Consider the following 15,584-nt stretch of genomic DNA (forward strand, 5'->3'; position numbering starts at 1 on the left):
ACTCTGGTTAGCACCTTAGTCCTTGTCGTCACATGTGCATATAATGCTGATCATGTATAGCACTATACACCGAAGAACAAAGTGTTGCTAGCCTACGATAACGGCAATATTTAACGTCCCGAGGCAAATGTGTGCATGCCTGGTACCGGGTATAAACGCGTGATGATGAGGTATAAATATCTTACGTTTGCCCTCCTTTATACGTCTTTTATACTCTTGAGAAGGGATGGAAGTACAAGTCGGAAATTTGTATCTCTTCTATACCCTCCAAAGGTATACAACTGATGCAGAAGGTATAAAAGAGGTATGATAGCCCATTATTATACCTTATTTATACCTTTTTTTTTTCTTCTAACAGTGTGGACGACCCCATTGTGGTCACGGCCAATTAATGTTGGCCTTCGTCACGTTTCCTGAGGAACTTATTGCCCCCGCCGTGTCCGAGACCTCACTCTGCAGAAATGTTCGCGGTTACGCCAACGGTCTCCTGATAACGAATAGCGATTCCTAGTCTGTATATATATGTAGTTCGTATACAGATATTATTATCTATTAAAGCGTAATTATCCATCCCTGTGATAATCGAAGCACGAGATCGGCCACCAGTGTACAGTTTAGCGAGTTCCCCCATAACTTTCATCTTCATGATAAAAAGAAACATGAAAAATATTATTAAATTCACAGAAACAGTATGATTATGCACTTGTAAGAAGTTGGAATATTGAGAAGACAGCCCCGCGGTAGAGATAAGTTATTTGGTACTGAATTACTCTTAATTTTCCTTGGAACAAAATTTTGAAATGCACTGCGCATCGCACGACGCGCCACGCAACAGTGTGCAGCCTTAGTCAGTGCCGGGTGGCGACATCCTGGAAAATGCATAAGCAAACGCGTATTCACTTGTCACACAGAGCTTTCACCGGGCGTGTTTTGAACTCTGCAAGATGACAACTGTTGACCGAAAAGGTCCGGCATTCAGCTGTTTAGTACAGAGATCAATTCAGCATAAAAGACAACGGCACGGTGTCAGCTGATGACACGACCAAAGAACATATTCTTTGTTCTTCCTTATGGCGTGCGGAGATAACTACGGAGCGTTTTTGTTGTGTACGGTCCCTATTAGTAAAAGAGAGAGAGGGAGGGGGAGAGGGAGAGAACAGCTCCGGTACACGGAGCATACAAAAGCGTGTTTCGCGTAACATTGCACAAGAGATGAACACTTGCAACTATCTACATTGCACGCAATGCCTGCAACCTATGATTTTACTTCTTGTAGGGTGACTCAGGCGGACCACTTCAGTTGCAAGGCAAAGACGGCCGCTGGTTCTTGGCAGGTATTATCTCCTGGGGAATCGGCTGTGCCGAACCCAATCTTCCTGGAGTCTGCACGCGGATATCCAGATTTAAAGAATGGATCATCAAGAGCACGACGTAGAAGTTACCGCCCACATCTGTGCTCTGAATGATAGCTCCCCCTAAGGGCATCCCAGGAGGATTCATGTCGCATATTTATTACCGGCCTTGCATCGACTCACATGAAAGATTCGTGTCGAGTTCACGACGGCGCAATCACCATGGACATTTTGTGATACACAGCAAGCCGTGGACAGTCTGCATGGCAGCGTTTTCAAAGGCTCGAACCAGTGCAACCTATAGGTACCATTCATGAAGCCCTGTGTTACAATAATATATAAAGGACTTTGAAGCAATACATTTCTTCCTCTCTTTCCGTGGCTTCAAGACCAAGTGTGCAGAAGACTGAAGGTGATTGACTATGGTGATGTTTTGAAAGACAGTGGCATTGCAGTTTACAAACGACACTTTCTAGTACAGCTGGTCCCAAAACCAGTGAAGAGATTATCGATGTCATATTCGCATAAGAAAATATTAGTTACCTGAGCAGCATCAATGTGCAAGTGGTGTGGAGTAAGTAAGGGCCTCCGTATTGTTTACGTTGTGGCTCTCTCAAGTGCAGCACGAGGGAAAGTGTGTATAGTCCTGGCGGCGCTGATCTGGGTCCAGGAGAGCCCTGAGAACCGTAAGTATAGCAATTGAGGAAGATGGTTGCAGAGTGGGGGAAGGGCAATATGTTTATTGTAAAGGAACAAACTGCGCCATTACATAAGTCGGCTTGTTATTCCCTTAAAAAAAATAGTCTGATGCGTAATCATAATTTACACTGTTTTCTCACTGGGTACTGTGCCCTGGCAGAGGTACTGGGATGAAAATATGTTAGCAGATGCTCTACGTGTGCAGCAGCGGGTTAGTACGTACAACGCAGGCATATACTCGTGCCACCTTGCATGTACTTGGCTGCTTGGGGTAAATCACAAGAAACATGTGGCCCAATGATACAGATAAAATGGTTAAAAAGCAAGCGAGCTGGTGGCTAAGATCCATGACGAAAACCCGAGACTGGGAAAAAGACTTTGTGTTGTGTCGTCTGTTTTCGTCTTTTTCCCAGTCTCGGGTTTTCGTCATGGATGTGGCCCAAAACCGCCTAAACTTACGTGCTGTGCTCGATTACATTCTGTTCTGCGAGCGGTGGAACATGTCCGCCCCGGGGCTTTATGATAGATTTATCGTAGTGACGGTTGCCTTCACGCCCATCCATTCCGAAACTCTAGAGGCAGTTTATTTCTCGTTGATCAATACGATACCGAAAATGTCACGCTAATGACTGTGTTTGTTTGTTTTCCGCAACTTGATGCAATGCACCGCAAGAGCAGACGCCGGATGTTGAGAGTATGACGGAAGCCCCTCTCCACAAATATGAGAAAACGCCAGAATAGGACCGAGCAACGAGAGAACGTCCTTGACGACCCAAAACCGCCTGAGCGGTGAGCGTCTGCATGGCGCCCAGTAAGCGAAGCAGCCGAACTTGGAAACAATGCCAATCGTCTGCGCGCTGCACTCTGATTCGCCCTTTAAATGTACGTTGCCATAATGTTTTGCCGCGGACCAGGCCGCACATTCCCCAATCCCCAGGGCGTCAGTCGTGACGTTGCTCACCTCTGTGAGGCAGGCAACGGCGAGCCCCCTCGCCATCACCACCACCACCACCGTTTGACCGCTAGAGCTTCCTCCGCTGCAGAGGTAGTGCTGTTTTATGAACGGTTAATTAAGATTGAAGAACATTTTTTCGTTAAGAAAATTGGCCACTTACGCTGCCGAACGATGTCAAACATTGTGGTACTTGTTTCATACACGCATTTCTGAAGGTGACTTAAGCCTGCAGTTTCCAAATTCTTCTAATTGCGCTTGGCACATACTTTGAACACCCTATATCTTCGGTCAAGTAACGCTGAGCGTTGACCAGCTGCAGACAAAAGCTACGTCTTTCAGGAGCTCTCGTTCGGCGTCATTAAATCGTAAAAGTATTTTCTGTGGTTTTGCGTTGATACCACCATGCTTGTGGTCGTTCTGCTGGAGGTATGTTCACAGAGACCAGATCATGAGACGTAGGTTCCTGTAGCGTAGCAAGAAAAATATTCTGTTACGGAGAGGTTCCAGGTTCCAGGTTCCAATCCCCATTTTTTTTCTTTCTTTCAATCAATCAATCATCATCAATCCACGGAAACTTTACATTGGGTAGAGAACTTGCCCTCGTTTTCCCTCTCCCAAATGCACTGCCAGAGGTACGATTTTGGCGGGATTGAACCCCCAAAACCCCCTCTGGCTACGCCACTGAGGTTCACGCCTGATACGTTTCTGGGCAGAGACGTCAATCGACCTCTTGAAAAGTCCGTCAGGAAAGTACTCGGTGACACTATGGCCAGCTGTCTATGGGCAAGTTGTGTTCCACTCTGTCATTTCCTTCCCCAGGACTCTCGCGGCACGCACAGCTTTTTAGAAATCTGGTACACCTCGTCACCCACCCTAAGCGTACTCAACAGACCTCCAATAGACCTAAGACAGCACAATAGACCTCTCCCTGTTTGTAAACAAATGACGTCATAGTGTTCGACAGCGCCACCAATTTGGTAGAGTTGAACTACGCTCGAAGCTAGGGGCGAACAAGGTCGCGCCCGAAACTCACGGTCTTGAGGGGATTATGATGGTCTCTGAAAGGGACGTGACCTTCGGTCCTACTTTTCTTTCAGTAGGAGGCAGCGAACAACTGCCCATTCGTCCAACCAGCCCTCCCCTTCCGATTTGTTTCGGTTTCAGTCTGTCTACCAACGTCATGATAACGTTTCTCGGGTAGAGGTCTATTGGGCCAGTGGCCCTGTTGTGGTGTACCTGTAAGAAAGCCCACCGTACGGGGGAACAAGAACATGTTTAATGAACGAGCGGTACGAGCGCGCTCTAGGTGTCGTTGTCGCCTACTCCAACCTCCTCGACAACTACCCGTCAAGATAGCCATCTGTATCTCAATGCTTTGAGTCCTGGTTCGTGGGAGAGGCTTGGTTAAGGCGTCTGTCATCATGTCAGCAGTTCGGCAATACTGTAGATCGACGACACTGCGAACAATCAAGTCTCTCAGATGATGATGGCGTACGCCGGTATGCTTCGTCCTATAGCGTTGATGACCTCACCAAGTGCGATCTTGACGCACCCCTGATTATCCTCGAAGACACACGTCGGCTCTTGCAATCTGTCAACAGTTGTCGCAATCGAGAACTTCCTGTGATACGTGTGGCGCTGAGACGAACTCGGCTTACAGACAACTGCTTCCTAGTAGACCAGGAGACGGGACTGCCTCCAAGCTGGATGAAGTAGGCACTGGCTGACCTGCGATTCGTAAAGTCTCTCGCCCAGTCCGAGACCACGTAGCAAACCAACTTCAAGCTTGAGTCTGATGAAAGTTTCAGCTTCAGATCCCGGGTAAATTTCAGGCAATGAATCAGCTTCTTGACAGCGCTCCAATCACGCTGACGCGGCTTGCTGACACGCCGATAGAGCATCCCCATATCACAAGCAATTTCTGGACGTGTTGTCGTACTTAAATAGAGTAACTACCCCAATAGGGTAACCCCAACTGCCTCATGGCCGCAGCTGTTCCTTGCTAGGCAGGCGTCATGGCCCCAATGAGTTTCAGGTAATCGACGTCCATGGGCATGAAACTCCCTTTAGCGTCTGCGAGATTGTACATACTTCTCCAGCAGCGCATTGATCTTATTTCTCTGGTGAAGAAGGAAACAACCGTCTTGCGACTTCTTCATTTCAATCCCAAGGTACCGGCTGACGGAACCAAGATCCTTAACCACACAGTGTCGGTTTAATTCCCTCTAAACTTTGGTACTGGCAGAGTCGCTTAGCATGTCGTTCACATTATACAGCGGAATGTGAAAACACTTCGTACCTTCATACCTGAAATGCAGACAGGGATCCGCCTGACTACGCCGGAGGATTTGTTTGTTTTAACATTCCAAGCTCTGGCTGCCTGTTTCAGTCCGTAGAGCGATTTCTCCAACTTGCAAACAAGATATAGTCTCCTGCAACCCGGTCCCTAATTGATATGTATACCTTCGTTAATGTCACCATTTAGACATGGTGTTTCGACATCATAATGACAAAAACGCTGAATATCTGTGTGGCTGGTATAGTTAGAAATAATCGCATTGTTCACGGTTTTGCCACAGGAGCAAACGTAGCGTCATAGTCCCCTCCATACTTTTGCGAATGTCCTTGAACAACAAACCTGGCTTTGTACCATTCAACCATCCCACCCTTGTCTCTTTTGGTCTTAAATGTTCACTTACATCCAAACGAACGCTTTCATTACGGGAACTCCATAAGATCCCAGATGTGCAGCTGATGCAGCGAATATATTTCTATACCTTGGCGCAGCATCTATCCACTTAGCCTTTTCTGAAGGAGGTAACTGCTGCATCTCTTTCCAACTCACGCGAATTCAATCTCTCCATAGTATTTTTAATTTTTTTATTTTGCCTCCATCAACATCAACTCACGCCGTCAGGGGCCCATGCTGCTCGTGACACATATGCCGGACGATCTGGTGGTACTCATTTTTAGTCCTCGCTGATCGGCGAACCTACTGCCAGTTGTGTGTGTGTAAGCCACAGTATATTCACTTCAAAGTCAGCTGAACCTGAACTAGTTACGTGGTGGAAACAAGGATCTTCTGCTCCTGTGTGATGTAGCTGTTCTTCCAATGGACCTCTACCCGAGAAACGTCATCATGACGTTGGTAAACAGACTGAAACCGAAACAAATCAGAAGGGTATACAGGGCTGGGTTCGACGGGTGCGCACGTGTTCGCTGCCTCCTATATTGAAAGAAAAGTAGGACCGAATGTCGCGTCCCTTTCAGGGACCATCGTAATCCCCTCAAGACCGTGGCTTTCGGGCGCGACCTTACTCTACCAAATTGGTGGCGCTATCGAACACTATGACGTCATTTGTTTACAAACAGGGAGAGGTCTATTCTGACAACGCTACTTCTCTGGCTTCACCACAAAACTTCCATGATAGGAGGTTCTTCTATCACTACGCTTTGGGTTACCATCACCTTAGAGTTTCCTTTGCCAAGAACTCCGTGCCCTTTTGACTTGAGAGACTTTTGACACTAAAACCAGCCAGCATGTCTTCGATTGCATGATTGCATTTATGGATTTTCTTTTGGAACGTGCTTGTGAGCGTAGTTACCGAACATCCTATAATGCTGTCCAAGTTAGGTTTCTTGTTGTGCCACAGTTCATAGGGCGTCCTGTCCACTGCTTTTGCTCGGCAACCGATTCTGAATATAGCAAACAGTCACAATTGCCTCGTCCCACAATGGGCTGAGTCTGTGAAGCCTGCACCGAACAGTACCCTTCTAGTGCTCTCGCGAAGTGTATGGTTCTACTTCTACCTTTCCGCTACACCATTTTGTCCCAGGCTGTACGGGACGGACGTCTGTAGTAAGGTTTGGAATCCAGAGCTATTTTTACAATTCCGGTACTTCTAACTGTGAATCCCGCTATCCCGAGACGGGATCGGAGGGAGGGGAAATATGTTTAATGATGATAAAAGAAGGAAGGGAAAGGTTAGCCACGATGGAGGTTTGTTATTCCCAAAAGCAAAGACAAACAAAAGGTCGAATTGGGGTGTAAGCACCTGGGCGTTCACGACACTGCAAATAGCAATACAGTGCGCGCTTCTCAGTCAATCACCTTGTCAGCACGAGCGACATCTCCACGGAAGAAAACCCCAAAATCTGCCCACGGGACAGAAGTTCAGTCGTGTGTCATAACGTTGAGTATTCTCAGTGGGCTGGAATATAGTCGTTGTGTTGGAATGCGTTTTTTTCTGTCACCTTCTGACATATTATCTGGAGAATCAGATAAACGTCAGCAAGTGGCAAGTACCTATCCTTCCTTGGTGTCAGAACTGTTGGAGGCCCACAAAAAAAAAAAAAAAACGTGTGGTGAGCACAAGGTCAAGGATGCGTTCAGCACGTAATGATCTGCGTCTTCAGGAAACGACGCCTTTCTCATCTTTCCGATTTATAGAGCCGGTGCATCCTAGAAGATGATTGCACTTGTCTACCTGAATATCTCACCCGCTAAACCTTTCGTCTGCAACCTTTTTACTGCATCCGGGTCACCATGCCCTACGCTATGATGCCATACATGAATGCCATTCCTGTGGTTCGAGACTCAAGCGATGTTAACGGCTTCAGAACCGTCTTGCTTTTTATGATACGGTAGAGATCATTCTGAATTCTCGCAGTAGCCGCTATGTCCTTGCTAAGAATGTCGTCTCCTATTCCTTCAGCAGCGGTGCTTTACCCATTCGCCGCGGTAACAACTTCATCATTGGGCCTAGTGTTCCCGGTAAAGAAGTTCCGGTCATCGCACATATATCTCGTAGTGCCAGAGTCTGTGTAACAATGGTCTGTCGAAGATGCGACAGCCAGAAGAAACGCAAAATCTGAGGCAGTTGAGCCATGGGGCGAAGCCGCTCTTTCCCGCTGCCTAGGGTGCCCTTTGGAGAGTACCTCCTTTACCCGCTTCGAGGAGGACAGTCTTTCTTCAGGTGACCAGCTTTCGGTGTCCGAGGTGTCGGTCACACACTTTGCATCATCGTGGCCTTAGTACGAAGCGCTGACTCTAGGTCGCTCATTGCACCTGTTGTCATCTCCTGCTTCCTGCTATACCCGTCCACAAGATTTCCTTTCACGTGCTCCAAAGTGAGGGCATCATCTGAGCGTGCATCAAGGCCTGTGGCCAGTGCGTCATAACTTTCTGAAAGCCAACTGAGGAGAAGAGCACCGACGTAAAAGGCTGTTATTTCTTGCTTTCCGCCTACGCGCTCGACCAATTCCAATAGTGCGTCTGATGTAGCCCTGCATATCCTGGGCCACATTCAACTGACTGGTAGTTTCCTTATCAGGTAGAGTTTGTTGCCGAGATTGGCTCCTTTGTGCATTCGGAGCTCTTCTTACATCTACCTTGGCGTTGCACAATTGTAGACATGAACTATATTTGACTGTCGTCTATACTCAGATAGATGGCGCTCTGTGCTTTGCGATCGAGTTCGAGACACGGAAGTGCTTCCCGGCGTAATACCGCAATGAACGACAGTGTTTCTTTCCTCCTGAATCAGGAGCGTCGTCATCCTAAACTCCCAGGTTTTATAATCCCCATCAGTCAACTTGGCCACCGTAAACTTCCCTGCGTCTCCCATCCGCTGTCCTATAGGCAATGTCGAACGAGCCAGCTAGTTCAGGTGCGCAGCTTTGAGGAGCTATTTGACCCATAACCTGTTGTGATGTAGTAAAGGCTACCGTACGGTGGAACAGGTTTAATGAACGAGTTGTACATGCACGGGTGCGCATGCACTTCAGGTGTCATCGTTGTCGCCTACTCCAACAGGTCCAGATTACCCAGTAATGTCAACGTTTCCATTTCTTTCTTAATCAACCAGCCTGATTAGTCTTGTAGAGCAAGGGACCACGACAACCGTACTCTACAATGGAACGATGTTTAATGCCAGATGAAAGTACGTGCACGAATAATGAAACCTCGGTGCACGGACGGGAGAGCGTGCCTCGGAACACGATGGTGAAGACATGGCTGGATGTCGCGGCAATGACGATGTGGCTGCGGCGCAGCTGCTACAGTCCCATATTTTGTCGAACATGCTATAACACTCTGAAATGAAGCGGATATATTGCAGTGCCGGACCCCCGGCCGGTCACCTAACGTTCTCAGCTACGGCGCTTTGCGCTCCCTGTTTCTGAGCCTTGTACGTGGAGCGGTACGGTCAGGACAACGGCAATAGGAGAACTTATGACGCTGCTTTTCCAAGAGAAAAAGGCTGTTGATAAAAAAGATCACTGCAGATTGTTGAATACATCAACTCATTCGCATCATAGAGGCGGCCAGGAAAAATATTCTGCCACGGGTGACCTGGTGCTTGTCCAAAGAAAGACAAATAACCGGTCCCACCCCAACAATGATGGACACTTCGTGCAATGTACGAATTGTTTTGTAGACATGCATTCTGCTCTTTCCTTCCGGGTATATTCCGAATGCGCACACACAAAGTGAATGAATAAAGCCATCCCCGGGAAGATACCTAGGCAATGTCACCAAGCCACATGGCGTTTAGTAATGCACCACGATGACGCACGTTTGCTCGTACCAGGGCCGGATTTACAGTGGTGGGGGCCCCGGGGCACTGTGCTGTGGGGGCTCCCTCGTGTATCCTATGTCTATCCAATGTGTTATTTGGGGTCGATATGCGTGGACGGAGGACAGATTTTTACCAAGTTTCCGTTTCAGGGATGCGTTTCAGGCATGCAAAACAGATTTCCCTTGGACAAGACCTTTACTGGTGGGGGCCCCTTTGTGGTGGGGGCCCCGTCTGCCCTCTCCTAAATCCGCCACTGGCTCGTACACTCCTTATAGAGCAGACACGAGGGGAAGAGTTCAAGTTGTAATGACACAAAATCACGACTTCAAATAGTAGTAACGTCAATAATAAAGGGAAACTTCGCAAAAATTAAAAAAAAAAAAAAAACAGGTGAACCTCACACCGAACCATCCCCTCGATACAGAATACAGTCTTCGCGTTCATTTTGCGCGAGTAATTAATTCGTAAATGGTGACAGTAGCAAACCGAAACCGAATTGCGGTTCGTCCGGAGGAGGATACCGTGACGTCACCGGCGTCTTCCAAAACACAAGAAAGACTAAAGAAGCAGTGCTGGGAAAATGCGCCGAGTAATGTCAGGGTGGTTTTCAGTGACCTCTCGATTCACGAGGCGGCGCGCCGGCTTCATAATAAATTCCTTGGAATAAAATTTGCGCAGTTCCGGAGGGAGTTATTTCATACACATGTTCCAGCGGCTGAAAGGCTACAGATACACCACAGCCTTTGTGGTGATTTTGTGTGCCAAACAAGAGACATTGTGAAGAAGATCTTAGAGTTCATGTGCGGATGAAATCCAATAAAAGTGCCTGCTTAGTTAGAGTTTCTATCTGTAGTTTTTCCAATGATATTGCTCGTTCGACCAAAGAGGATCACTCGTTGAACCGACGACGTTCATAACATCGAGGGAAGAATACACGTGTTCGCCTCCCCATTCGTGAAAAAAAAAAAAAAAAAAGAAGAAAAAACTGTTATTGTCGTATAAGCGAATTATCATATTAACGAGGAGGATTTACATAGAGAAGGAACGGTTGCAGAGCAAAATGGTCATAAAGCGAGGATGTCAAATTAACGAGCGTCATGTTAACGAGGGTCGAGACTGTATACATGCCAATTGTGGCTCCACTGGGGGGACGTCGACAGGGGCACTACTGCTTGCTTCGAGAATTAACCGAGGCAGTTATATAAACATGAACGTCACAAACACGTAAGCCTCCAACGCCCAAGACTGACCCGAATGAATTGAAATAACTCAGGAAAAAGGTGCTGACGCTTGGACTCGAACCTAGACTCTCCTGATTCCCAGTCAGGGATATTTGCGGATAAAATGCGGATATCTGCTCCAACTGCAGAAGTGCGCCGTTTTGTCTGCACTTTATACGCGCGGATGTCTCAATTTTATACTTCTATATCTGCAAATCACTATGTAGCGCGGATAACCGCACCCGCGCACATTTCAAGATAAACACTGGACAAACTCTGCAGGGCAACTATGGTACGCAATATGGCGGCTTCAGCTTGGGACACCTGCCTCCGCTAAGGAGATCGCGCACCGCGCTTCCCTACTGCAGAGAAACGTGGGAGAAGTGACGTGAGACGTTACATGTCATTCTGCTCGCTAAAGCAATGTAAACTCACAGACGCTGGGCACCGCCATTTGTTACCGGAAAACGAGGGGGTCCGGCAGCGAAGTTTACACAACATTGCGCAAATACTTGCAGCAGCAATGTTATGCGGGTGAGGCTTCGTAGAAGAGCTTGCCTGCATGTAAGAAATGGCGACGGAAGAATTTCCCACTCCTCTCCGCATTACGTCACAACGGTCTCATTGCCATGAAGGGAGAGCAGAGACGCTCGCGCTGGGGGGGGGGGGGGTTGCCAGGAGATAAACGCTTACTCTCGATGACGTCATCTCTTATTGGGGAACCTGAAACTATGGAGTTTTGCCATTTCTCTCAAAAATTTGTGGAAGCGCGGAATGTTCACCGACGGTATTTATATTTTGTGCATTGGGTCTTTCAGCGAGGTTTTTATTTTTTTTAAATAAAATAAATACGATTTTTTACTCTCATGAGAATAGGGATGTAGCCGACAGAGATTGGTGGTTTCGTGCAAAATATGACCGACACACGATATGAGCCAAGTCCAAGCTGTATTTTACCAGCCCCCGTGCAATAAAATACAATACAAGTTTGGCGGAGTGGGGGGGGGGGGGAACTCCCGTGGCCTAGTGGCTACAATGATGGCATTGCACCCCGAGACTGGGAGGTGACCCGGGTGCGAATCCGGGCGCCGGCAGTGCTATCCAGGTGTTTTCCCTGGGTTTTCCTCAGGCACAGTGTCCGCACAGCCGGCAATGTCGGCACAGTTCCCAGTGAAGTCTGCCCACGACGAACGATCCCCCACTGCGGTAGTCGTGACGATGCCTGCCTGAGGGCCGACTACAGCAAGCAGTTCCTCTACCACCACCACCAAGGTATGTGAGAGAACAAACTACCTAGGAAAACACGTCACAGAGGTCATTCGCTAAAACTACCATGAAAAGAGAGTCTGCATCTCTTCTTTTTCTTTTTCAAACATATAATTCAACTGTAGGTTTCTTTTCTTTTTCTTTTTCTGAAACATAATTGCCACGTTTTACTCTTATTTTCCTTTTAGGCGCAGAATTTATGCCTTTCCGTCGTACATTCCATGCAGCCTCTGGGCGTTGCGGTTTGGTGTAGGATTCAATTACATGAATGCAACTTATTTAATTTCAATTATAGAGCAAGATGACAGAAATTAGTTATATTAAACTAAAAGTTGCCAAACTAAATTCTACACCCAAACCTTTTCCAAACTGTTCCAACACATCCATTACAGATAAGGAGTATCGAGGAGAAGAAGAAAAAAAAAAAGGAAAAAGAAGAAAAGACGTATGATAGTTGTGTGTTTTATCGTGATCACTGCAGCGATAAACCAGGTTCAGAAACTGGTCATGCTGCTAAAGGGACGCGTAATTATTTTTTTCCTGGCTATTACTTTTCTATCTTGTACAACAGAATGTGAGTAAATGAGCGCCGCATAAACAACGAAACTTGAATATTAGGGCCATATTGAACATGCTGGTAAGCTAGAAAACGCGCTCTCCATTTGTGGTTCATTTCGTCCTCTTGACCTGTCGTTGCTGTCACATTTGCATATGTATTCTCTGCGCGCTGTACAGGTTTAGATATCAGTAAACATAATGCTGCGTACATTTCTTCATATGAATTCCCTGCCCGTTAATTACGCCATTTTACCTTTCTCCTGCGTAGACTCCGCCTCAATGTGGCTTTCACCTTACAATTCAAGTGCATGATCAGATGCTGTGACAGAAGCGTCTGTTCCACCTGTGGTGTGGTGGAGAACACCCAGCACATTCTTATGGAATATGCACTCTACGGCCCTCAAAGGTGGATACACAGTAAACGATGAAAGATGAAAGTCACTGAAAACGTTAGCCAGCTGTAGGACTCGAGCCCACGTCTTCTGGATTACCGGTCCTTAGGCAACTTGAGGCCTTGTATGTATTGTCCCTTCTATATGTTGTTCCAGCCTCAGAACATCAGTTCTCTCATGTACTGTGTGACGAGGTGCTCGTATCAGCAAGAGACCACTCAACTTAGCTACACTCATTGGCGCCTACGAAGATCCTTCCTGTGCTCCATCGTAGGGCCCCCGTCCGTCCTTCTTTCTTCCGCCTTTCTTTTTTTTTTTTTTTTTTGCTATAGTCGTGACGTCGCCCACTTCTGTGTGGCCAACAACGACGAGCCGATCCTGCCATTACCCCCCCTCCCCCCCCCCCCCCCCCCCATCGTCGGGTTCTTCACCTGTTCATGAACTTCCTGCTGTCCACTAGGTTGCTCCGGACGTTTTAGTTTGTTCTCGTGTTTTCATCCTTCCTTCATCATCTTCATATAATGTTCCACGTCCAATGGGGTAGGGTACCGCACCGCCGCGATGAAACACCCCATCTCATCGTCACCGTCTATTGTTGCTGTTGTTCACAAGAAAGAAAAAAAAACGCTATTTGACATCGTACGAAGATGGATTTTGTCACTATGAAGATACGGTCGTTTGTAAGCGCAGTGTCGGCCTAACCTAACCAATCACACCACACCCCGCCAGTAACACAAACATCCATGGTTGATAGGTGGTAGAGCCCCGCACGGGCCGACTTTTCCGGGCCCGGCCCGATGACCCGGTGAATAGAGCCCGGCGCGGTGACTCAGCGCGTAGATCCCGGCCTAGTATTTCCAGCCGTGACGTACGCGTTTCTAGCGCTTATCACACAAATTTTTATGTAAATTTATAAGAAAACGCGGCTACACACATACAAGAACTTTAACACCACAACAGCACGAGATCAAATTAAATCAAGGACGCAAGCAATTGGGCAAGCGCGTTATTGTTACGCTACCAAGCTTTTGTGGATGTAAAGGATGCTGTCGACAAACTCCTCCCAATCCTTAGCCCTTTCACTAAGCTTTGCGAACGTGTTTGTGAAATACTTGAGGAATCAGGAGCAATGTAAAGTGGCTTTGAGAATGTTATAGAGGGTCGAATCATACGCATGATGCAGCGTGCCTTGCTTGTTTTTGCAAATACTATGCGCAGGAATGACGCAAGCACGTGATGATATGAACTAATAGCCCTTCATTGCCTGGAATTACCTGTGTGACCCGGTCGAGCCTGACTCTCGGAAACATGTTTGTCGGCCCGGACCCGGGCCCGGTGTTTTTGTGTATTTTGTTGTCCCGGCCCACGGGCCGGGCCCATGGAGGGCTCTAATAGGTGGCGTTTTCTTCCGAAGCAGTTGCCGGCGTTACTTCGGAGGCAATCATAAGTCCATTGCGAACTTAACCCAGAGAGCGCAACCGGTGTTGGGATTCCATACGAGTCACCTCCCAGTTCCGACGTGTTGTAATCATCTTAGCCAATAAAGACAACGGGAGCCGGTTGATGCTTACGGCTTTCACATTTCGTTGAATGTTTTAGTTGTTGATTTAGTATAATTGTTTGGAGCGACGCAGTATTTCTTTAGCGAAAGTGGCTCTTGTAAGCAGGGCCTTCTGGACGGAGGTGAAGCTGAGCGTCGCAGTAGAAATCGAAGAGCTCTGTCCTCCATACGCATCCGATCGGCACGGTTTCGGCTCACTTGCATATCAAAATCCAGCGATGAGTATTTCTTTTTTTTATTCCGTATTAGCCGTGAAGCAACTGTGGCTATGAGGGGGCGACGATGGGCGGCGTACAGATGGGGACAAATGGAGAGAGGACAGTAGGAAGGAGTGGGGGACGGGGGACTAGTATGCGTCCTGGGCCGACTTCAAGGGTAACTGTGCCGACATTCGTCTGGAAAGTCTTCGGAAAACCTCAGACAGCTCAGTCGGTGGTAGGCTTCGAACCCACACGACGGTAGACGAGTATTTCAGCGCACGTGCGCGTTTCAGGACTTAAAAAATCCCCTTTTTGCTCGGAATCCCCTAATGATATTTTTTTTTTTTTTTGGCGCAATAACATCAGAGAGTCCCCTAATGGAAAAGCTAATGATTTTTAGGCATTTATAGTCATATTGTATTACATACTTTCTTCGAGAGGATGTCCGCCTACTCGTATAACTCAGCTGCAAAAACGACATCCATGCTGGTCTCATAGATTTTTTTTTGTTGTTGTTGTTATTAAGAATTTGTAACGGATAAAAATGAACAACCTGTATATGCAGTTCTATGACATGCACTTGTACCTCTGCTATATTTCTATATTTGAACACACTAAGCAAACTCCAATGACGCCTTGGCAGGAAAGTCTCATACGCCTAGAACGCCAATCTAGGCAGGCAGACCATTCGAATCCCCCCCCCCCCCCTCTAAAACGCCAACTGGACCACACAAATACTGGAGACCGGGTTCTCAGGTAATCACTGTATAAAATGCGCGCTCCAACATTGTGCTTTCACTATA

General features: G+C 47.3%; 1 protein-coding gene and 1 long non-coding RNA gene across 3 annotated transcripts in view; one reads left to right on the forward strand and one right to left on the reverse strand.

The window, feature by feature from the left end:
* LOC135385994 (serine proteinase stubble-like) overlaps window positions 1-1,905 on the forward strand; it is a 62,346-nt gene extending 60,441 nt beyond the window's left edge. The window contains exon 8 of the mRNA XM_064615678.1: window positions 1,277-1,905. Within this exon, the coding sequence (XP_064471748.1) occupies window positions 1,277-1,435 (159 nt within the window). The 3' untranslated portion in view covers window positions 1,436-1,905. The remainder of the gene's footprint in view (window positions 1-1,276) is intronic.
* Window positions 1-15,584, reverse strand: part of LOC135386002 (uncharacterized) — a 101,136-nt gene that overhangs the window by 83,483 nt on the left and 2,069 nt on the right. For both annotated transcript variants that reach the window (XR_010420551.1, XR_010420552.1), the window contains exon 2: window positions 1,896-2,029. This is a non-coding gene — a long non-coding RNA (uncharacterized LOC135386002). The remainder of the gene's footprint in view (window positions 1-1,895; window positions 2,030-15,584) is intronic.

The sequence above is a fragment of the Ornithodoros turicata genome, chromosome 2 (assembly GCF_037126465.1).
Source record: "Ornithodoros turicata isolate Travis chromosome 2, ASM3712646v1, whole genome shotgun sequence".
Taxonomy (NCBI): Eukaryota; Metazoa; Arthropoda; class Arachnida; order Ixodida; family Argasidae; genus Ornithodoros; species Ornithodoros turicata.